At 37.4% G+C, this 25507-nt stretch overlaps 1 protein-coding gene across 4 annotated transcripts; it reads left to right on the forward strand.

The window, feature by feature from the left end:
* The first annotated feature begins 18292 nt into the window (after positions 1–18292).
* Positions 18293–25439, forward strand: LOC104236313 (probable phosphoribosylformylglycinamidine synthase, chloroplastic/mitochondrial). 4 transcript variants are annotated; one of them, XM_070155726.1, is made up of 5 exons: positions 18293–18580; positions 18804–18863; positions 18949–20978; positions 21735–23881; positions 25117–25439. In XM_070155726.1, the coding sequence occupies exons 2-4, from the start codon at positions 18819–18821 to the stop codon at positions 23878–23880; spliced, it is 4221 nt and encodes a 1406-aa protein (XP_070011827.1). In that variant the 5' UTR covers positions 18293–18580; positions 18804–18818; the 3' UTR covers position 23881; positions 25117–25439. The 4 variants fall into 4 exon arrangements, with proteins under 4 accessions (XP_070011827.1, XP_070011825.1, XP_070011826.1 ...); XM_070155724.1 differs by having other exon boundaries at positions 18293–18421; XM_070155725.1 differs by having other exon boundaries at positions 18293–18421; positions 25133–25439.
* The last annotated feature ends 68 nt before the right edge of the window (positions 25440–25507 follow it).

Here is a 25507-nt window from a genome sequence, read left to right on the forward strand (position 1 = left end):
GTTAGCCCAAAAATAAATCCTATCCTACAATGAAAATCAAAGAAAAACAAGAAGAAAAACACATGGGTTGCCTCCCAAGAAGTGCGTGATTTAACGTCGCGGCACGACGGAAGTTACCATCACATAATTTGAAATGGAGAAGTGCCACCACGTGGCTGTCATCAATTTTTCCAAAATCGGAGTCCAAATGACCCCTCAAATCCAAATTTGAAATATTAAAACTCAAGCCCTAGTTCTTCCTATTTTTGCTAAATTTCCATGGATTTCAAGATCAATTTCATAATAAAAACATGTTTTTAGTTCATAGGACTTACCTCCAATCACTTCCCATCGAAACCCCCTTCAATTCCCGTCCAAAAGCTCTCAAGGTTGCTCACAAATGGAGGAAAATGGGTTTGGGTTCGCGGATGAAATGTTTTTAACATTCTGCCCGGACCACTGTAGCCAACCCTATGCGATCGCGGCCCAATACTCTGCGATCGCATAGCATAAAAATCTGCAGCTCCAGACTTAATCCTATGCAATCGCATCCTATCCTCTGCGACCGCATAGCACAATGACCTTAGCCTATGCGATCGCACACCTGCTCCTGCGATCGCATTGAACAAATTTCCACGAAAATCCCGGATTAACTTTATACTGTGAGATCGCATGCCTCCCTATGCGATCGCATTGAACAACCAAACAACCCCTCAAAAATAATTCTTTATGATCGCAATGCCACTCCTGCGATCGCATAGAGCAAAACCCTGCAGCACTGATCTGCAGATTTCTGCAACATCCTAAGTCCCAAAAAACATTCGTTAGCCATCCGAAATCACCCCGAGGCCTCCGGGACCTCAACTAAAAGCACCAACACATCTTAAAACATTATTCAAACTTTCTCCAATCATCAAAACACCTCTAACAACGCCAAAACCATCAAATTACATAGGATTCAAGCCTAAATTTCTTAAAAGCTTCCGAAATACGCATTTGATAAAAAACTCGACCAAAACACCTCTGAATGATCTGAAATTTTGCACACACATCTAAAATCGCCTAACGAAGCTAGTGCAACTCTCGGAATTCCATTCTGACTCTCGGATCAAAATCTTACCTATCAACCGGAAATCGCCAAAATACCAACTTCGCCAATTCAAGCCTAATTCTACACCGGACCTCCAAAATTACTTCCGATCACACTCCTAAGTCAGAATTCATCCCCCGAAGCTAACCGAATCATCGAAATTCAAATTCGAGCCCTCTAACACATAAGTCAACGTCCGGTTGACTTTTCCAACACAAACCTTCCTTAAAGAGACTAAGTGTCTCATTTCTTATCAAAACCACTCCAATTCAACTCGTCCACACAAGACATTGATAATTAAGCATAACAAAATAGGTAGTGGGGAAAACAGGTAGGCAACTCACGAGACGACAGGTCGGGTCATCACAAAAATACTTGAAAATTTACATGTGGTCTTTGGTGCAATAAGTCTACTTCAAGATGAAAGTGATATGACTAGAACATTAAGGAAAATGATATATCAAATATAATAATAGTATTATTAGTTACCATGCACTTTTGTGGAAATTAAATATTATGCTCTCTAGAAAAACAAAAAGATATAGTCATCACCCTCATTTATGATATTTCCAAAAAAAAAATGATATGAATGCCTTTTATTGTCAGAAGTTAATAATTCTCATTTATGTCCTGATCATTAAGATGATTTTCTTTTATATATCAGTTGAGTACTGCTTCTAATTGATAACAATTATCATAAATAAAGGGGAAATTCACCATTCAAGGTGACATCAAAGTCTAGCCAAATTCTCAACAATAATCAACAACTCAAAGAAACAAAGGAGTAGTAAATATGCATTGCATACTCTTTATACGTTCACAGTCTTGTTGTTATTAGGCATAGATAATTTTATTTTGATCAAGACAGAAATCTAACAATCCAAATATTTCATACCACTAGGCTTATAAATGAAAAGTATAATTATTGTGATGCGGGCAAAGTTAATATTTCAACGTTAGGATGAATTACAAAAATTTGGCTAAGCATGATATCATCAGTAATAGTTTTCACACAAAATCTTGTATATAACCAAAGAGTTAACAACCCAGATTGAAACATATTACCTAGTTATTGCAATTGGCAGCAACGCAAACTTTTTTAACTTCGATGAGAAAATCAAATTCAATTTTAGGGTGAAAAATAGAGACTAATTCGTACTGATAACGTGTTATGAAATATAACTCAAAGTAACAATATTGAACAAGGAAATAAAGCAATTTAGTAAAACATGAACAAGAAATGGAGATAGAGAGAAGGAAGAGGTTTTCTTCTTCAATTGTGTGTATTTTTTTATCTATTACAAGGCCTTTATATAGGCATAAAAATTAAAGAAAATACGTCATGGAATATGTCATTGAACATACAAAATATGTCATTAAGAATTTGAGATGAAGATCATGGAAGAAGAGTAAACATCCACCATAATGTGATATTTATCATAATAATTTTCTCTTTGTTGCCTTTATTATGTTTTAGATTCTTCTTTATTTTTTTACTTATCTTCCACTTTTCTCCATCTAGTTTCTCTCTAAAAAAATTCTCCCTCTTTTGTTTCTTATGAAATTATTTATTATATTTCTTGTTTTAATATTCTTTTATTTCTTACCCATATATTGAACGAACACTCATTTAAATTTTCTTATTAAACCCAACACATTGTAGACAATGGAGTTGCTGTCCATTTTGTTTTCTTATTTGTTGAATCTTGTTTTGTATAACATAGGATGACAACGACAACAACAACAACAATAATAACAAAAACCCCAATGCAACCCCACACACCAATAGACTATTGGCTCAAGAACAGTGAAAATGACACAATAAACAAAACAATAATAATGGCAAGAAAATAAGATAACAGAAACAAATAACACAGCCTGTAATAGCAAAGGAACTAGGAATACGAAGCTATAAGATGAATGCAAAAACTACCACCAATAATGCCACATCGTCTAACAACAAGGAACTCTCGACTCCTCTGCCGATACTCATTCACACAGACACACCCCACTCTCACTACAGTACTAGTACTACTAGTAAAACTAGAAGAGTCTCTCGACTACCTGTCAACCCACAACCCTAATCCTCGATCTTCACACCTCCCTATCGAGGGTCATGTCCTCGGTAAGCTGAAGTAGTGTCATATCCTGCCTAATCACCTCTTCGCAGTACTTTTTAGCCTTCCTCTACCTCTCATCTGCCTTGCTATGGTCAACCTCTCGCATCTCCTCACCGGGACATTAATGTCTCTCCTTTTTACATGCCTGAACCATCTCAGCCTCGATTCTCGCAATTTGTCTTCCACCGGGGCCACACCCACCTTGTCCCTAATAACCTCATTCCTAACCTGGTCTTTCCTGGTATGCCCATACATCCTTCTTAACATCCTCATTTCTGCTACTTTCATCTTCTGGACATGAGATTTCTTGACTAGCCAGCACTCGGCTCCATCCAACATAGTCGGCCTCACTACCACTTAACTTGTCCTTAAGTCTTGGAGGCACATCACATAAAACACTATATGCAAGCCTCCACTTCATCCACCCCATGAATTATATTATGTAACATAAGATGATTTTCAAAAAATGCAACTCTATATGCTTTCATTTGATTTTTTGCTACAAAGTAAATGTAAATAAGTATTTCTTCAAATAATTAGGTTTTTTAGTGTATTCACTCAATATAATTCAGGGGGTCTTGGGGATACTGAATTGTTTAGATAGGAAATTTGAAAAAAGTATAACAGTTTAGTTTTTTTAATATATTCACTTAATATAGTTCCGGGGAACTTGGGATACTGAATAGTTTAGATAGGAAACTAACAAAGGTGCAATAGTTTAGGGGTCGTTTGGCTAGAAAACAAGTTATCCCATGATTAATTATTCTGAGATTAGCTATCTCGGGATTAGTTATTCCACCCTCCCATAGGGATAAAAAAATATTAAGTATCACGGAATTAGTTATACCATAATTTTATCAAAACCAAACATGAGATAAACTTATTTCAAATTTAATCTCAGAATTAATTATATTTTATCCCTCATGTCATATTGTTTGTGCAAATAAATGCTAAACTAATTAATGTAAATTGATAGGATGAATCTCAGTTGAATTTAATAATCTCTAGATTAAATGAGAACTAAACTTCTGTACGATGAGTCGCGTTTATAGCATTAGATAGAGAAATCTTTATGTTATGAGTGACAAGATGTATGATATCATAAACATGTAATAAATGCAAAAACTAGTAGTGATTGTGGTATAAAGGAATAGTCACCCAATGATCATATGATTGGATGTTTCCTTTTTTTGGCGATGTGGAACGGAAAGCATTCAATGTCTAAGTGGGATCTTGTGATCTATGGATAAAAATGATGAACAACAAGTATATGGATGCTATGAATAAGACAACTTTATGGTATATTCTTTTCTCAATCTTATAATATCTCTCAATTCTAGATAAGGGCAGTTCCCCCTTGTTTACTATATTCTCCTATTTATAAGGGACATTCCCCAAAAGACCCTAAGAAGTACAGCACAAAGAATATTCCAAAGGTATATTCGTTTTGTCTCTTTCGGAGTTGACACTACCGACCCTACCTCACTTCGGCTGCTCGCCTCTGGTCGTCGTCCTCTGCCACGACGGCTGTCAGTCGTCATATTGTAATAACTCTGCTCCCTAGTCTCATTTATCCGTCGTCGTCATGGTAACCAAATTTGGACAATTATAGTTAGTCCCTCCGCTTGTTGAGGTCGTAGCCTTAAACGTCCTCGATGAGCGGATATCACTCGTTCCCGTCGCCAAATTTGGCTGTCGTCATGCTGGTTCGGCCGAGGTTGAGAGGTAGACACATCCTATGGAACCTTAACTGATATAATTATCAGGATGTGACGTCACTCCCACGTGCTTCATCATTACACTCCTTCCCGAGACAGTGTCTCTATATAATCATGTCTCTAAAGCGGCAGGACAGAATGAAGATAGTTAACACACAAATATGCATAAGACAACTTATATAACATATCCTTGATTACCATGACATGCATCATATCAACAATTAACTGCTACTATGATTTCACATATAGAACTTCGAAAATTTCATTCCATTCATGTGATATAAAAGATGTAATATTAATATGTGCTTATGCTATACATGTGTAGTACGAAGTTGTGTGCATATCAGATATTAAAGGAATGACAAGTATAAGATAATCATACATTCTTACGTTTCATTACTTACCATATGTAGTTTGTCTTTACATCTAACCATGAGATGATATGTATGGCTTTTAATTGCAATTTTTCTGGATATAGGAAATTTTTTGTAGATATATATACAATTAGTTAGAGACTCGTGCTAATAACGTGTTATAAAATAAAAGCAATTTAGTAAAACATGAACAAGAAATAAAAGCAATTTAGTAAACCATGAACAAGAAATAGAGATAGAGAGAAGGAAGAGATTTTCTTCTTCAATTGTGTGTATTTTTCTATCTATTACAAGGCCTTTATATAGGCATAAAAAGTGAATAAAATATGTCATTAAACATACAAAATATGTCATTGAATATGTCATTAAGCATTTGAGATGAAGATCATGGAAGAAGAGTAGACATCCACCATAATGTGATATTTATCATAACAAAATGATCTTTTTTAAAGTTTTTTATTTTCTCATTGTTGCCTTTATTATGTTTTAGATTCTTCTTTATTTTTTTACTTATCTTCCACTTTTCTCCATCTAGTTTCTCTCTGAAATTTTTTCTCCCTCTTTTGCTTCTTATTGTAACGACCCGACCGGTCGTTTTGAACTTTTGTACTTTGATCGCCAGTTCCCAGGTATGACTTGCCCCGTGTAACGCATTATGACTGATGCAGATCGTTGGTTTTGGTTTTCAGGAAAAATCAGAATGAATTTGAAGGAACCGTCTCATTTGAAAGCTTTGAATTTGAAAGGTTTGACTAAGAGTTGACTCATTTGTATATGAGCTCGGATTGGAAATTTTATGATTTGGATAGCCTCGTTAGGTGATTTATGACTTAGGAGCGCGATCGGAATGCATTTTGGAAGTCTGTGGAAGGATTTGGCTTGAATTGGCAAAGTTAATATTTTGGCGAATTCCGGTTGATAGGTGAGATTTTGATCCGAGAGTCGGAATGGAATTCTGAAAGTTGTTGTAGCTTCATTATGTCATTTGTGATGTTTGTGCAAAATTTCAGGTCATTTGGACGTCGTTTGGTTGACTTTTTGATCAAATTCGGATTTCGGAAGTTTTGGAATTCTTAGGCTTCAATCCGAGGGTGATTTGATGTTTTGAGCATTCTGAAGGTTGCAACAAGTTTGAATTATGTTATGGGAGTGTGTTGGCATGTTTGGTCGGGGTCCCATGAGGCTCGGATATGTTTTGGAAGAGTTTTTGGAAGATTTTGCCGTTTTGAGCATAAGCATGTAATGATCCAAAGGTCCATTTTTAGTTCTAGAGATCGAAATTTGATTTTGAGACTTCCAGAATTTTGATAATGAATTATAGGATTGATCTGGAAAGTTTGGTCTAATTTCATCAAGTCGCGATTGGGTTTTTGACACGAAATATGAGTTAATTGTTTAACGAGCGAAATGGGTATTGAACTGAGCAAATGAGCTCCGAATTGAGTTTCGACTGAAGAGCTATGTTTGTATTATTATTTGTGACTCATAGGAATAAGAATCATCGAATTCCGAGTTCGTATGACGGAGTTAGAGCATTTTTAGTGAAAATAAAAGCTACTGCAATTTTCTAGGCAGTTTCTGCATTTTTCGCACGTGTGAATAGTGACCACACCTGCGTGAGCAGTACCCATGTAAAGTACACGTGAATAGTAAAAACGTACGAATAGTACCCCGAAATTTTGGATAGTTTTAAGTCCAGCAGTCCGGTTTTTGGTCATTATTTTTTGACTGCCAAGCTCGGGTTTTGGGCAATTTTGAGCAAGAAATCACGGGAATTCTTGGGGTAAGTGTTCTTGAATCCTTTGTGATTATATTTTATGAATAAATCTTCATTTTTGGCGTTAGATTATTGATATTTGAAGAGAAATGGAGGAATTTTCTAAAATTCCATAAAGATGAATTTTTAAGATTTGAAAGCCAATCCGATGTCGGATTTTGGTAAAATTTATTTGGTTGGACTCGTGGTTGGATGGGGGTTTATATTCCGTGACTTTTGTCATATTCTGAGATGTGGGCCCCACGGGCGAATTTTGTGTGCAATTTCGGATTTTTAATGGAAAATGTAGAATTTCATATGGAATTAATTCCTATAATTTTTATTAACTAAATCGAAGTATTGTGGCTAGATTCGAGACATTCGGAGGTCGATTTGAGAGACAAAGGCATCGCGAGCTAGAGGATTAGTCGGTTCGAGTTGAGTAATGATTGTTAATGATGTCCTGAGGGTTTGAAACCCCAGATTTGCACATTGTAGTGCTATATTGAGGTGAGACACGCGCTGGATGATGAGCACGGGGTCTTTTACTACCGGGGATTGTGACTTGGTCCATCCCGATTGATGATTTTACGCATATTTGATTGAAACTTATTTGTTATCATCATGATTTGGGCTGATTGCCATACTTGGGCTTCGTGCCAATTATTGAAATCCTTCGGGAATTTTTATCACTGTTTTGACTTATATTTAAACTCAGTCCTGTTTATAATTATTGTTTTGACAAACTCAGACGCTTTTATGCAGATTTGAAAACTCAAATGATATTTCTAAATGGTATTTTGGGCTGAGAACTACTGTTTTACAAATGCCCGAGGGGCTTATGATGATTTTCGGACTGAGTGAGGCCGAGGGCCATATGTGAGGATATGCCGAGTGATATGAGACCGAGGGCCTGAGATACTTTATATGTCACGTAGTGGCTTAAGTGATGTGAGGCTAAGTGATATGAGGCCGAGGGCCTGAGATACTTTATATGCCACTTGGTGGCTTGAGTGATGTGAGGATATGCTGAGTAATGATGCCACGAGGTGGCTTGATATAGTGCTTGGGTCGTAAGGGGCCCCTCCAGAGTCTGCACACCCACAGTGAGCGCGGGTACCCATTGTTCTGAGTGATTGATACTATGCCCGAGGGGCTGATATGAGTGATTGTGAGGTAGCCCGAAAGGCCGATACCATTCTGAGAGTGAGCCCGAAGGGCTATTACTGATCTGATATTGAGCCCGAGGGGCTGTTACTGTTCTGATATTGAGCCCGAGGGGCTGTTACTATTTTGATATTGAGCCCGAGGGGCTGGCACTGTTGATATTATACCCGAGGGGCGGTTTGTTGTACATGTTTTGCCCGATGGGCTGTTTATATTTCTATCATTTTTGTTACTCACTTGTAAACTATTTGCTTTACTTGTTGGGAAAAAAGGGATTTTCACTTGATTTCTCACTACTTTACTATTTAAAGTGATTTACTGGTTTAGTATGGAATACCTTGTGTTTTTGCGTAATTTCTTGCCTTCAGTCTTTATTTATTATTATTACTCACTGAGTCGGAGTACTCACATTACTCCATGCACCTTGTGTGCAGATTCAGGTATGTTTTGGCTGATCGGAGACAGAGTCATCAGGGTTTAGCAAGGTAGCTGCCGGCGTTCACAGCACTATTTTTCTCTCTCCTCATTTCATTAGTCTGTATTTGTATACTTCAGGATTTCAGTTGTATTTATACCCTAGTAGATGCTCGTGACTTGTGACACCCCGATTAGGGCTGTGTCGGGTTGTGCTTCCGGTAATTATATCATTAAATCATATTTAAACTGTTTAATAATGTTTAACTATTTTTTGAAAAGGCGATATGGGTTTTTGGCTGGCCTTGTCTTCACAAGAGGCGCCATCACGACCGGAGCGGGGTTTGGGTCGTGACAAGTTGGTATCAGAGCCTAGGTTACATAGGTCTCACGAGTCATGAGCAGGTTTAGTAGAGTCTCGCGGATAGGTACGGAGACGTCTGTATTTATCCTCTAGAGGCTGCAGAACCTTTAGGAAAACTTCACATTCTTGAGTTCTTATCATGCATCGTTTGATTCATCTTGAAATGTAACTTTTTGAATTCCTTCCACGCGTTCGTATACGCGTATGAGCGCTCAGTATCAGATGTGCCTTGATGGTTTGTGATTTCCCGATCGAGGGGCGATGTGTGATCTCTGTAAGTTGATGTTGGGCCAGTCTGAAGGACTTGAGGCCGGATATTTGCCTATGGCTTGAGCACCGAGGTACTGATTGTGTGAGCAAGTGTTTTAAACTTATATGTTCGGTATTGTCCCTATTAGTGGAAGTGACGGTTGAGTAACTATGTGATGAGTATGTTAGTACTGCGAGATGTATCCATATGATTTGGAAACGACAAGAAGGGTCTACTGGAGGATAGAAGAACTATTAGGTGCTTGAATTCCATCTTGATTCGAGGTATAGCCCCGAGTTATAGGCGTGTGAAGAATCTTTTCATGTTTCCCAGTTGTGAGTGAAGTAAAAAAAAATCATGTTGCGGTATGAGTTCAAACTCAGGAAGACTAAGTGACTGCGTACAGTTTATGATGGTGGAAGGTATACATAAATGTTAGTTAAGGCGAAGCAGGTGGGGTTATCTCCTGTAAAGTGTTCTGGAGTTGTGTGATCTTTATGTTGTCTATTAGAAGATCCCATTTACAAGTGAAATATATATGTGAATTTAATTTGGGTCGCTTAAGAGAGTGGGTTTAATTGTTATGAGAGTAAATTCGAGATTTGTAGAAGATATGAAGTACCAGATGGTCTGTGTTCCACAAGCTTATAAAGGATTGAGTTAATCTCACTATGGTATTATGGCAGCAATAAAGCGTATGTGTTATGAGTTATGGTGCGTGTTTGACCTATGGCTTTGAGCCAAGTGGGGAGTCCGCTATTGAATAGTTGATTGCACGGTATGTGCTCTAATGGTCCCAGTTCGAGGTGTATTTGTGAATCAGTTATGGCTCAAGTAAAGGAAATTTCAATAAAGGCTATATTATGCTTTATGGGTGTACGAGAATCGGGGAATGACTTGAGTTGTGGTTGGTAAGGAATGCTCGGTGCATAGGGCAAGAAGTTGCTTGGTTATATTGGAATGAGGTCACATTCTGCAGTGTCGGAGTGCTAATGAAGCACAGATTGTTCGGTTCATTTAATCAATCTAACTATGGTTTGAGTAGTGTGGATGACTCTAGAGAATGGTCCTATTGTGTTCAAAACTCTACATGCAATAATTGGAGGCTTCTAAGTTGTACTTATGGATAGAAACTGAGTTTTCAGTGGAAGATGGCAAGACTTGTGGTATTTTCTATATTAATTATGGGATTCTATATATCAGTATCGGGAAGGTGAAGGTAATGGCTTTGGGGAACACTTAAAGAGCATTCAGCGGCTTAGGAGCCTTCGACGATGTAGCTTTATGCTTGGTTTTCGTGTGATAAGCCTAGGTTGAGGAAATTGTGGTGCTACAGCAAGAAGGAATATCAAGTTGAAGATGAATTAGAAGGAATTTAGATAGATGGGGTATCTTGATAGTAGACCAAATCGGTATGGTAAGGATATGATTAATTCTTTGTGTGTGTTCGAGGTAATGAGTTCCTACAGCTATTTTGCAACAATGCTCTTGGGTTTTGATGGCTTGCTTAGCTTGGTCTAGTTAGAAGGATTCAGTCATGGCAGTTGAATTTGTGCAAATGGAATTGGGAGAGTTCTTATTGATTTCTACCGTGGTTGGAGAGGTGCAATTTCTCCGAGTGTGAGAAGCATAGGATATGTAATGATTTTTCTTCTAGATGGGATCAATGGAAGATCTTGGCTAGATGAGTTACAGTTCAGTTCTGAAAGGAAGTTCATAAAACTCTTAGACAGCGGGTAGCCTTAGATGATTAAGGAAATGGTACTGCTAATTGGAAATGATTTGACGAGAGTCTATGTTTTAGTAAAAGGGCAATATTATTAAGTTTATAGCACTTCGGTAGTATTGCGACACCTTTTGTTAGATCGACTGGTGATATTCGGGTTTGCTTGGTAGCATAGAGAAATTTTAGAGTATCTATAGTGGAATGATTGGGTATTAGAGGTGTGGCATATATTCGGACGGCGAAATTGGGATAGGATATGGTAATTCATGTGCCGTATGGACGTGGAGACGGAAGTTCTCATATTCAGGCTATGTTGTGATTGTAGATCGTGTGTATCAGCACTGTTTAGTGACTACCGAGATTTGGAGGCCCGAGCGGATCTTTCTTTGCTTGGTATGTTAGATTTTGGATGTGATGTTGGGGATTTAGACTGATCGTCTCAATGTTGGGTTATTCTGGACTATTGCGTTATGGGCTAGGTTGGAAATGCCAAAGGTTGAGTGGCGATGTGCGTCAGATTATGTTCTAGTGGAGTGTTTTATATTTCATAGACCCAGTGGATGACTGGGAAGGATTGCTTTTCTTAATTGGGCCTTCGTGATGGATGTCAGTGCAGAGGTTTCTACCATTGATTCAGTTCCGGTGTTGAGGGACTTTCCGGAAGCTTATCCATGTTTGGAAGAGCCTAAATTTATTAAAAAAATATCTTTACATTAATAACTTAAATCCAATCTTATCTGCTTAGTATAGATAATTTAAATTATATCTATGTAAGTATATTACTTAACTATAGTTAGTCTTCGCTTGCTTGCAAGGTGATTATCACTAAGTCATGCAAATGAAATTGGAATTCTGTAGGAGGGGGAAACTTTGAGGCCACATTCTATCAATTTGGCTATAAATAAAATTTAAAATTTGTTGCTAAATCAATTTAGATTTTTGCCATGAATATCAATCAGAATGTGATTGGTTTTCTATTAATCACAAAGACTGGGCTTGCTCACAAATTAAATTCAGAGAAGGTCCTGATTTTTTTATTGATCATCAGATGTTAAGTAGCAAAAATTGTAGAAACAAGATGATAATATAAAAACACGTTTCAGTTTATCTTTTGTTATCATTGTTCAAATAAAATTCTATTCATTATTTGTGGCAAGTGGCAACAAAGGCATAAACCACGGACAAAGATAATTTGAATTTAGAAGTATTGCGCCGTGTTGTTTATCATATAATACTTCATTAACGAGGAACAAGGGACAAAAAATTAAAAAAGAGAAATAAAAATATAGGTCTAATAGAAGTAATTGGAAGAAATAAAATAAGCAGTCTTTTAATTTTGAAAGAACAAGCTTTAAGTCTACAATCTCTTTGTTTTGCGGTTTGCCCCATCGTCTAAAATAAAAGGAAAAAGGTATTTTTGTTATAAAATAAAGACTATAAAGTAAAGACAAGTATAGAGAGAAACTGATATATTATTCGAATTCAAACTGATGTACATAATGAACTGAAATCTCTTCTATTTATAGAAGAAAGGAAGCTGTTGTGTAAGCTGCTACGCAAGCTGCTATGTAAGCTGCTACTACAAGCTGTTATTACAAGCTGCTCTGTAAGCTGCTACGCAAGCTCTGCTGTGTAAGCTGCTACTGCAAGTTGCTGTGTAAGCTGCTACTGCAAGCTGCTGTGTAAGCTGCTACTATACTAGATATGGATAATCTTCTACTGAGAGCAATGTTTATCCATAACGGAGTACTGAATGGATAAGCTTATTATACCCGGTATGGATAATCTTCTACCTAGGGTAATATTTATCCATAACCGGGTACCGAAGTGATAAGCTTCTTCAGGAAGCTTATTTCCAATAGAGTACTAAATGGATAAACATATTTACGGTGGAGTCTCATATGGATAAGCTTCTTCAGGAAGATTATTTACAACGAAGTACTAAATGAACATCCATAATATAATATATTTATAACACTCCCCTTGGATGTTCATTAAAAGATAATGTGTCTCATTAAAACCTCACTAGGAAAAACCACGTGGGAAAAAATCCTAGTGAAGGAAAAAGAGTACACATATTTAGTAATACGCATTGCTAGGTGCCTTATTAAAAATCTTATAAGGAAAACCTCATGGGAAAAAACCTTAGTAAGGGAAAAAGAGTGCATCGCGTATTTTACTCCCCTGATGAAAACCTTGTTTCAAATATTTGAGTCTCCGCATTCCAATCTTGTATACCATCTTCTCAAAAGTTGAAGTTGGCAAAGATTTAGTGAATAAATCTGCTGGATTATCACTTGAACGGATTTGTTGCACATCAATGTCACCACTTTTCTGAAGATCGTGTGTGTAGAATAATTTTGGTGAAATGTGCTTCGTTCTATCTCCTTTTATAAATCCTCCCTTCAATTGGGCTATGCATGCAACATTGTCTTCGTATAAAATTGTGGGTCTTTTCTCACATTCCAAACCACATTTTTCTCAAATAAAATGAATTATTGATCTCAACCATACGCATTTCCTACTTGCTTCGTGAATAGCTATTATCTCAGCGTGATTTGAAGAAGTAGCAACAATAGATGGCTTTGTGGAGCGCCATGATATGATAGTACCTCCATATGTAAATACGTAGCCGGTTTGAGATCGAGCTTTATGGGGATTAGATAAATAACCTGCATCTGCATAACCAACAAGGTCTGCACTATCTTTGTTAGCATAAAACAAACTCATATCAAGAGTTCCCTTTAAATATCGCAATATATGCTTAATCACGTTCCAATGTCTCCGTGTAGGAGAAGAACTATATCTTGCTAGTAAATTAACAGAAAATGCTATGTCACACCTTATAGCATTAGCAAGATACATTAGTGCACCAATTGCACTGAGATAGGGTACTTCGGGACCAAGGAGTTCCTCGTCCTCTTCTAGAGGTTGGAACGGATCCTTATTCACTTCAAGTGACTGAATATTCATTGGTGTACTTAATGGGTACACTTTGTACATGTAAAAGTATTTTTAAGACCCTCTTGGAGCTCTTCCGGAGTTCCAATAAGATTTATGTCACCAACATAAACAGCAAGTGTAACAAATTTTGATGACATTTTCTTTATAAAAATACATGGACAAATAACATAATTTATGTAACTTTCTTTCAGCAAATATTTACTGAGGCGATTATACCACACGCGCACAGATTGCTTTAAACCGTACAAAGATCTTTATAATTTGATCGAGTACATTTCTCAAGACTTTGAATTATATGCTTCGGGCATTTTCAATCCTTCAAGGATCTTCATATAGATTTAGCCAAATAAGTCATATAGGTTAAGACTTGTATCTAAATGGTATGACATCTTCAAGTGTCTGGACTGCTAGTCCGATCCTCACAATCTTTTACAATATTGTGCACTATATTGTATTAAATATATCGTCGACGATCATTTTGTGTCAGTTCCGAAGCGACATAACTTGTGGAGATCTCATCACTTTCTTTATTTTCAGGTACCTGAACTTTTTCGGGAGTTTCATGAAATGTTATGTCGTGGGCTCTTCTAGAGCTTATTTCCTCCTCATTATGATCATTTTGATCATTAGCTCCTACTATTTTTCAAGGATTGTTACCTTTGGAACCGATTGGTCTACCACGCTTCATGCGTACAGTAAACTCTATCCTTCAGGGACTTTAATTTTAATAGGAGCATTTGTAGCTGAAATATGATATTTAATTTTGGATCAGCAAATGCTTCTGGCATTCGACTTGAATTATCTTCTAAGTGAGGATCATATTAATGATAATTCGATTCATATAGCATATTTTTCAACTGTTTATTCCATCCCCCAAATGTTAGAAAAACTAACATATATCCCCAATCATCTTTGGGAAACATATCTTTGTGTATTATGGTAGAGAAATTAATCATATACCACACAACAAAAGATAGTAAAAATATTTGGTTTCCGATCCTAAACCAATTGTGAAGGGAGGACTTATCATATATTATTGATCTGATGCATACAAGTGCTGCTATATGCAATTTAGAAAATCTTAGACCAATACATGAAACTTTGTTCTCATAAGCAATGGTTTAGCCATTAATAGGAGGTATTCAATGCTAAACCAGCTTGGATATAAACCAGCATTATCAAGATGAACTGTCTTGATTTCATAATCTGAAAATTATGCTCTTAATCGAGAAAAGCAATTCCAAATGCCAAACTGCAGGTTGACAATAATTACACATGTAACCATCTCATATATGCACCTATAAGTGGTTCACATGATAGGTGAACGGGCCCATATTCACCTTTTATATATTTCAGAATCAGGGGTCTTAGTCCCAACTTTAGCTGGTATAATCAATTCATTATGAGAACAAGCAACACATGAGAATTCCTGAAGAATCTTCTAGTTCTTTAGTATATGCTTATCTGAATTCTCAAATAGCTCATTTAAAAATGGCAAATGAAAACTTCAAGTTTATCATGTCATGTGCTATCTCTTAGTAAACTTCTGGTTTACTATGGCATAAACTTTTGCTTTAGTAAACTTCTGGTTTACTGTGATACATGATATAGTACAAATTAAAGAATAAGACGGGTAACTTCTCACATACATATTATTTTACCCCCTATGATTGTGAAAACATGAAGATTATCAATCTTCCAATCATTTGTAGTCTCAATATGATAGCCATTTGTATTAGTAAACTTCAGGTTTACTACAACATATGTTTTGACCATAATCATATAATATGAATGACATATTTGTATATAAGCTCTTTGAGAGCCTTCATTTATTATCCACAATCTAATATTTATCGGGCATTACTGGTGTCATGTATCCTTTAGGCAAACAGTTAGCTCTTCAGGAGTTGTTAATACATTTTGTACTATCAAATATTTCTCATACACTTCTGGTATCATGAGAGAAAATCACAATCAAATAAATAATGTAAAACAATTATTTAAGCACAAGAAAACTCTTCTTCATAATATTTTCCTACTTTAGGAGGCAATTTCAATTGTGTTACTTATTCAGGAGCAAATTTAAAATACGAAATATTGAGTATATATTCTCTCAATTATATTACCTCTTCTTAAGGTGAACTGTGATATATTCACATCAAGAGTGCGTTCATATTTACCCGACTTATTAGTATTGTCACATTCACTTCAGGGAATGGATTAATATTATCAAAAGTTCTCATCCTTCAGGAAATCGAACATAATTATCTGAATGCGCATTAATCACATCAAATTGTGATGCCTCAACCTCTTTTAAAATATTTACTACTTCAGGAGCAAATCGAGGCGTGCATTTAATATAGAGAATATTTATGTAGCTTATCTTCAATTGTAACCATAGAAAGCCTAAATTATCACTTCTGGTGATCATAGACATATACCACTTCTGGTGGTTAATTACAATGAGATATATGAAATATAACTACTTCTGGTGGTTGTATATTTCTTGCAAACTCTGCTAGAGTTTAAGTTGATCTAATAATATTATCCAGATTCTTCAAAATGACATAAATAAGATATATTATAGTAAACATCATTATCAAATCATAATTTATTCTTTATGTACAACAATTACATAACCATACTATCTATTACAAACAACAAAAATTAAAATATTTACATTTCTATAGATTCACCACCGATTACATGACTTGTTTCTCCTTCTGGGAGTGCAAGGTAATCAGTTACATCCAAATGCATGAAGTCTAAATTATCTTCAGAAATAAAATTTGCTTCAGCATTTTTCTCTGTCTTCTTTAGGGAGGCTTGATAAAGCTCAACCAGGTGCTTTGGCGTACGACAGGTACGTGACCAGTGCCCTTTTTCTCCACATTTATAGCATGCATTTTCTGCATTTGGTGCTTGCACCGCTTCATGCTTTTGTTCCTTCCTTTTCCACTGCTGGTGTTGAGGAGTGTTCTTTGGTGCATTATTATTACCATGATTAGAGTTTCTTTCCCGACCACGACCATGACCACGACCGGGGCCACGACCTTTTCCACGTTTAGCCTGGTGGAAGTTCGTCTCATTCACTTCAGGGAATGGACAAGAACCAGTAGGTCGGCTTTCATGATTTTTCATTAATAGCCCATTATGTTGCTCGGCTATAAGAAGATGTGAGATAAGTTCAGAATACTTTTTAAATCCCATCTCTCGATATTGCTGCTGCAGGAGCATATTCGAGGCATGAAAAGTGGTGAAAGTTTTCTCCAACATATCATGATTAGTAATATTATCACCACATAACTTCAATTGGGAAATAATTCTAATCATAGCAGAATTATACTCACTGATAGATTTAAAATCTTGTAGCCTTAGATGAGTCCAATCATTTCGTGTCTGTGGAAAAACAACCATCTTCAGGTGGTCATATCTATCTTTCAAATTATTCCACTGTATGACTGGATCTTTAACAGTAAGATATTTCATTTTTAGGCCCTCATCAAGGTGATGGCGTAGGAATATCATTGCTTTGGCACGGTCTTGATTTGATGCTTGATTTTTGTCTTTGATGGTGTCTGCCAGACCCATCGCATTAAGATAAATTTCAGTATCAAACACCCAAGACATGTAGCTTTTGCCTGATATATCCAGGGCTACAAATTCAAGTTTAGAAAGATTTGACATTATTTAGGAAAAGAAAGTTCTTACCTCAGATACTTTCAAAATATTTGCTCGAGATGGCAGAGTCTCGTGCTGATAACGTGTTATAAAATAAAGACTATAAAGTAAAGACAAGTATAGAGAGAAACTGATATATTATTCGAATTCAAACTGATGTACATAATGAACTGAAATCTCTTCTATTTATAGAAGAAAGGAAGCTGCTGTGTAAGCTGCTACTACAAGCTGCTGTGTAAGCTGCTACTACAAGCTGCTGTGTAAGCTGCTACGCAAGCTCTGCTGTGTAAGCTGCTACTGCAAGTTGCTGTGTAAGCTGCTACTGCAAGCTGCTGTGTAAGCTGCTACTATACCAGATATGGATAATCTTCTACTGAGAGCAATGTTTATCCATAACGGAGTACTGAATGGATAAGCTTATTATACCCGGTATGGATAATCTTCTACCTAGGGTAATGTTTATCCATAACCGGGTACCGAAGTGATAAGATTTTTCAGGAAGCTTATTTCCAATAGAGTACTAAATGGATAAACAAATTTACGGTGGAATCTCATATGGATGAAGATTATTTACAACGGAGTACTAAATGAACATTCATAATATAATATATTTATAACAATTTTCGAATAATCAAATTTTAAGTTGACTCTATATCAATCTTTAATTTCGAATAAAGTAGAATGAAAAAAGAAAAAGGAATATCTGAGTACTAGGGTTTTTGTCCAAAAGCCTCAGCCAACACTCTCTCTCACGCTGGCTTTTCCCCACTCACGTTGGCCATAATTTTAGCTGATTTTGCTAAAACCACAACTTAAAGGTACATTGATTCTTGTTTTCTCCTATGCTGAAAATGTGTGGAGAAAGATTATATTTTTATTTCAAGTTTTGATTGTTATCACACACAAATTTGTATTCTAGCTCAGTTTTTATGCTAAAAAGCTTTTTGCGCGCGTGGTGAAGGAAACGCCAAAATTGGGTAAAGGCTACTCCTTTGTAACAAATATTGTTCTTGAGTGGGGTATTTAATTGATTTTTTCCTGGGGTTATTTGATTTTGAGTTTTCTTTAGCTAGCGTATATTCTGTTAGTTTTTTAGAAGTTAAGGTTTTTCTTATCCCATAAATTTATCGTGCTGACTTGTTTCTTGTCTATGTTTTTTTTTGGTTCAACGATAATTTGTTTCATTCTTATTTATTGCAGCAGCAGACTTTTGCAATGGCAACATCTGCTTGGGACATCACTGCAACAGAATTCTTACAGGTATGATTATTACTGTTTCTTTTAATATGTTCTGTATAATGATGTTGAGGAAATTGTTTTAACTCTGGTACTTATTTAATTGCAGGGTTTTGATAGACAAAAGCTAGCATTACCCCGACATTCCAGTAAGCAGACGAATCGTTTGCTTTGGGGTACACTTCCAAGACAAAGCCCTCTTAAGTATTCACATAAGAATTTGAGTTTAAGGTCTCATATTCCGGCGAAGATTAGAGCTGTGGTCTCGAGGGATATCAAGAGCGTCGTTGATGAAGATGTTCAGGTTGCTGAGAAGGTGATGCATTTATATCGTGTTCCGTTTCTACAGGACAGTGCCACTGCTGAGCTTCTCAAGTTGGTTCAAACAAAGGTCTCTAATCAGATAATTGGCTTGAAAACAGAACAGTGTTTCAATATCGGGCTCAATTCAGATATTTCAAGTGAGAAACTTTTTGTGCTTAAATGGGTTTTAGGAGAAACTTATGAACCTGAGAACTTGGGAAGCGAGAGTTTCCTCGATGAGGAGAAGAGGAAAATTCCAGATGCATATATCATTGAAGTTGGTCCACGGTTATCTTTCACTACGGCGTGGTCCGCTAATGCAGTGTCCATTTGCCAAGCATGCGGATTAACAGAGATAAATAGAATGGAGCGTTCTAGGAGGTATTTATTATATGTTGACGGGTCACTTCTGGATAGTCAAATTAATGAGTTTGCTTCTATGGTTCATGATCGGATGACTGAGTGTGTTTATGTTGAGAAGCTTACTTCTTTCAAGACAAGCATAGTTCCAGAGGAGGTTCGATATATACCCGTCATAGAAAGGGGTCGAAAGGCATTGGAGGAAATTAATGAGAAAATGGGGTTGGCTTTTGATGAGCAAGACTTACAGTACTACATCAAACTTTTCAGGGATGACATGAAGCGAAACCCAACGAATGTGGAATTATTTGATATTGCTCAATCTAATAGCGAACATAGTAGGCACTGGTTCTTTACAGGGAAACTTGTTATAGATGGTCAACCTGTGGATAAGACTCTTATGCAGATCGTCAAGAGCACTTTGCTTGCAAATCCAAACAATTCGGTTATTGGTTTCAAAGATAATTCCAGCGCTATCAAGGGGTTCCGAGTGAAGCAATTGCGACCTATCAAGCCTGGTTCGGCATGCTTCTTGGTCATGATTACCAGTGACCTAGCTATCTTGTTTACTGCAGAAACCCACAATTTCCCTTGTGCTGTGGCACCTTATCCTGGTGCTGAGACAGGTGCAGGCGGCCGTATCCGGGATACCCATGCTACGGGAAGGGGTTCTTTTGTTGTTGCATCTACAGCTGGATATTGTGTTGGAAATCTTCATATTGAAGGTTCATATGCTCCTTGGGAAGATCCTTCTTTCACATACCCAGCAAATTTGGCTTCACCGCTGCAGATCCTTATTGATGCTAGTAATGGAGCATCGGACTATGGGAACAAATTCGGGGAGCCTTTGATTCAGGGTTATTGTCGAACGTTTGGAATGAGACTGCCAAGTGGTGAGAGGAGGGAATGGTTGAAGCCGATCATGTTTAGTGCTGGCATTGGGCAAATAGATCACCTTCACTTATCAAAGGGAGAACCCGAGATTGGTATGTTGGTAGTTAAGATTGGAGGACCAGCATATCGTATTGGAATGGGAGGTGGCGCTGCATCCAGCATGGTCAGTGGACAGAATGATGCTGAGCTTGACTTCAACGCCGTGCAGCGTGGAGATGCTGAGATGGCACAGAAGTTGTATCGGGTTGTTCGTGCTTGCATTGAGATGGGGGACAACAACCCGATCATAAGTATTCATGATCAGGGTGCTGGTGGAAACTGTAATGTTGTGAAGGAAATAATACATCCACAGGGCGCCAAAATTGATATAAGGGCAATTGTAGTTGGCGATCACACGATGTCTGTTCTGGAAATTTGGGGTGCAGAATATCAGGAGCAAGATGCTATACTAGTGAAGCCTGAAAGTCGTGAACTTTTGCAAGCAATATGTGCGAGGGAAAGAGTTTCCATGGCTGTTATTGGAACAATTAATGGTGAAGGGCGTATTGTCCTGGAGGATAGCGTGGCAATTGAAAAATCCAGGTCTGGTGAACTGCCCTCATCCTTAAAGTAAAATTAAAATTAATGTCTGAAAGATTAACAATCATGAATTTTATTACCTAAGTTGACTAGATATCTATCACTCAATTACATACCTCTGTCAGTTCCGCCCTAAAACAACAACAACAACATACCCAGTATATTTCCCAACAGGTAGGGCAATTCCGCCCTAAAACTAATGATAATAAATTATATTAAATTTTTAATCAGGCATTTGCTCTTAGAAGAGTAATTTAAGTTTTTAAAAAAAGGAATGTCTCACTGCTGAGCTTTTGTCCAAAAGTTCCAACACACTCACTGGCCTTGCTCAAAACTGAATCTTTTTATGGATGCTGAAAATTCGTGGAAGAACAATTAAGTATTTATTTCAAATTTTGATTTTTGGCAATGATATTTGTTGATTTTGCTAAAGCAATAACTCAAAGCTATTTTCTGGTTGTCAAAATTGTTTTTTTTTGTATGCTGAAAATTTTGGAGAAAGATTAATGTTTATTTCTGAGCGTTGATTTTTGCTGTGCAATGCTGGTGCGTATGGCATTCTTGGTCCAATTTTTGTGCTAAAAAGCATCTGGCTGTTTGTTTATCGAGAAAGAACCAAAATTTAATCTTTTTTCTTATGCTGAAAATTTGAGGATAAAGATTAAATTTCATTTCAGGCTTTGATTTTTAGCATGCAAAACTTGTGTGTAAGCGATTCTAGCTCCATCTTTTATGCTAAAAAGCAATTGAAAAATGCAGGTCTAGTGGATTGCCTCCTCCTCCACCTGCAGTGGATCTTGAGCTTGAGAAGGTGCTTGGCGATATGCCTAAAAAGACATTTGAATTCCGTCGCATGAACAATCTGCGTGAACCACTTGATATTGCTCCTGCAACAACAGTTTTAGATTCATTGAAGAGGGTCCTGAGGCTCCCTTCTGTTTGTTCGAAAAGGTTCTTGACCACTAAAGTTGACAGGTGTGTCACAGGCCTTGTGGCACAGCAACAAACTGTGGGTCCCCTGCAGATTTCTCTTGCTGATGTTGCTGTTATAGCTCAAACTTATACAGACTTAACTGGAGGTGCATGCTCAATTGGGGAGCAGCCAATAAAAGGTCTTTTGGATCCAAAAGCAATGGCACGGCTGGCTGTCGGAGAAGCACTCACAAATCTTGTTTGGGCGAAAGTTACATCTCTTTCTGATGTTAAAGCAAGTGGGAATTGGATGTATGCTGCAAAGCTAGATGGTGAAGGAGCTGCAATGTATGACGCTGCTGTTGCTCTTTCTGAAGCTATGATTGAACTTGGAATTGCAATTGACGGGGGGAAAGACAGCCTTTCCATGGCAGCCCACTCGTCTGGGGAACTTGTTAAAGCCCCAGGGAATCTAGTCATCAGTACCTATGTGACGTGTCCTGATATAACCAAGACAGTTACTCCAGACTTGAAGCTTGGAGATGATGGTGTACTGCTTCATATTGACTTGGCTAAAGGAAAACGACGACTTGGTGGATCTGCTCTTGCACAGGTTTTTGATCAAATTGGGGATGAAAGTCCTGATCTGGATGACACATCTTATCTTAAGACTGTTTTTAATGAGGTTCAGAATCTAATCTCTGATGAGCTGATATCTGCTGGTCATGATATCAGTGATGGGGGACTTTTAGTGAATGCCCTGGAAATGGCATTCGCAGGGAACTGTGGCATTCGCTTGGATTTAACTTCTTTAGGGAGTAGTGTACCCCAAACACTTTTTGCAGAGGAGCTTGGCCTTCTCATTGAAGTTAGCAGGAAGAACTTGGACTTAGTTCTGGAAAAGCTCCGCAGTGGTGCTGTTTCAGCTAATATTATTGCTCAAGTTACTTCATCTCCAATAGTTGAGTTGACAGTTGACGGGGTTACTCATTTGAATGAGAAAACTTCTGTGCTGAGGGATATGTGGGAAGAAACCAGCTTTCAATTGGAAAAGCTCCAAAGACTGGCTTCGTGTGTAGAATTAGAAAAAGAAGGATTGAAGAATCGGCATGAACCATCCTGGAAACTATCCTTCACACCAACATTTACTGATGATAAATATATGACTGTCGTTTCCAAGCCAAAGGTCGCAATTATTCGCGAGGAAGGCAGCAATGGTGATAGAGAAATGGCTGCAGCTTTTTATGCTGCTGGATTTGAGCCATGGGATGTTGCAATGTCAGACCTTCTCAATGGAGTCATCACGCTTGATGAATTTAGAGGAATTGTGTTTGTTGGAGGTTTTAGTTATGCTGACGTGCTTGATTCTGCAAAAGGCTGGGCAGCGTCCATTCGCTTTAATCAACCTCTTTTAAACCAATTTCAGGCATTTTATAACCGTCCAGACACTTTCAGCCTCGGAGTTTGCAACGGGTGCCAACTTATGGCTCTGTTGGGTTGGGTTCCGGGGCCCCAAGTGGGAGGTGTTTTCGGTGCCGGCGGGGACCCATCACAGCCTAGGTTTGTACATAATGAGTCTGGAAGGTTTGAATGCCGCTTCACGAGTGTGACAATAGAAGAATCACCGGCCATAATGTTCAAAGGTATGGAAGGTAGTACACTGGGCGTTTGGGCTGCTCATGGTGAAGGAAGAGCTTATTTCCCTGATGATAATGTTTTCAATCATATTGTTGGCTCCAACTTGGCACCAGTGAAATATTGCGATGATGATGGCAGACCAACAGATATATATCCTTTCAATCTTAATGGTTCTCCCTTGGGTGTGGCGGCAATTTGTTCGCCAGATGGGCGACATCTTGCGATAATGCCTCATCCAGAACGCTGTTTCTTGATGTGGCAGTTCCCATGGTATCCTAAAAATTGGGATGTTGAAAAGAAAGGTCCAAGTCCCTGGTTGCGCATGTTCCAAAATGCCAGAGAATGGTGCTCATGAGGTAATTCTTTTACTTCATTATCAACTATTTTGTCATGTTTCTATCCCTGTTGGAACTATGAAGAAACATGTAGCATAAAGACTGGGTTTGTGTGCATTATGTTTTGACTTATCCACTGTCGTATTTCAATCAATTCTTTCAAAGGCCTGTTCTATTTATGTGTTTCATTGCAGTTATACTTGCTGAGGTAGTTGTAGAATGTGCATTATATATAGGGCTCATTGTATCATTGTTAATAAATAGATTTTTCTCCCGTGCATTCTCACAGATTGTATGCCGCTAGCACTGTTCATCGAGTCTTTTACTTCATTATCAACTCTTTTGCCATGTTTCTATCCCTGTTGGAACTATGAAGAAACATGTAGCATAAAGACTGGTTTTGAGTGCATTATGTTTTGACTTATCCACTGTCGTATTTCAATCAATTCTTTCAAAGGCCTGTTCGATTTATGTGTTTCATTGCAGTTATACTTGCTGAGGTAGTTGTAGAATATGTCCTAGTCCCTTATGTAGTAGGAGTAGAATGTGTATTATATATAAGGCTCATTGTATCATTGTTAATAAATAGATTTTTCTCCTGTGCATTCTCACAGATTGTATGCCGCTAGCACTGTTCATCGAGTCTGCATCACAACATGATAATGAAGCTACCATCTAGTTACTTTTAGTATGGGTAAAGAAACTTATGTCTACTGCATAAATTTTTTCTTGTGGGAAATCTCTTGCATAAGTTAAAAGAACTGAAAAGAATAACAGAATTATGTAGTGACATTTAATTTTGGGTTAAAATTTAAAAAGTTTTAGAAGTTGGAATGGTTAAGCTTTCATTCTTCTTTATCAAAAAAAGTTAAGCTTTCATTCGTTCTTTCTGAGTGCTTTCCTTTTCTTTTCTCTACTGCAATTGTTGCTGTAACAACCAGCTTCACGGTCTCTATAGGGTGCTGTATTAAGCTGGGATTTCTCTTCTTAATATATTTGAGTTGCGACTCACATTTTCAATCCAGAAGAGTTGTGTCAATAGTGAATTCTTTGGTTGTAGATCAAGCTATTACTATATCACTTTAGGTTATTATTAATAAATTTTTGCATAATTAATCTTATACAGTAGCACTTATTCCAAATGTATCTTCATTAGACATGCTTCTTTTTAAAGTATGTGTGCGGAAAATAAGTTCATGTTTTTATCAAATGTACAAATTTTTGGAAAATTCTGAAGTCATGACATTGTTTGACAGACAAATATTATTATAGGGGCAAAGCTGAGAGGCTGGTGCCGTTCTTTATCACATAGAGGTTGAAGTGCAAAGATTGGACAGAAGCGACACAGTTTAATAGTCAGTGCTGAAGGTGCAGAGATTAAGATCAGTGCAGAGCTTGAGATCTCTGCAATTTTGTTGCTGATACCATGGCACAAAGCAGATGAATTTTTCAATTTAACTGGCTGATTGTCGTTTCTGATGGACTTTTTCATTGCCTCTTAGCTGTTTCACTTGTTTCTTGTATACCATAATTGGTTTTTCTTATGTCTTACATATAGATCAACTGATTTTTCTGAGCATTCTTCGTATCAATTTTCCAACTCCTCTTCACTTTGTGCATCATTGTCATAGGGTGTGCTTGTGTTGG

Source organism: Nicotiana sylvestris, chromosome 9, assembly GCF_000393655.2.
Source record: "Nicotiana sylvestris chromosome 9, ASM39365v2, whole genome shotgun sequence".
Lineage (NCBI taxonomy): Eukaryota > Viridiplantae > Streptophyta > Magnoliopsida > Solanales > Solanaceae > Nicotiana > Nicotiana sylvestris.

Bases quoted from the DNA above. Each gene is read 5' to 3' on its own strand.
- LOC104236313 (XM_070155726.1), top strand. From the start codon at position 18,819: ATGGCAACATCTGCTTGGGACATCACTGCAACAGAATTCTTACAG. The intron at 18,864-18,948 runs GTATGATTATTA...ATTTAATTGCAG, and splicing joins CTGCAACAGAATTCTTACAG to GGTTTTGATAGACAAAAGCT. The intron at 20,979-21,734 runs GTCTGGTGAACT...TGAAAAATGCAG, and splicing joins GTGGCAATTGAAAAATCCAG to GTCTAGTGGATTGCCTCCTC.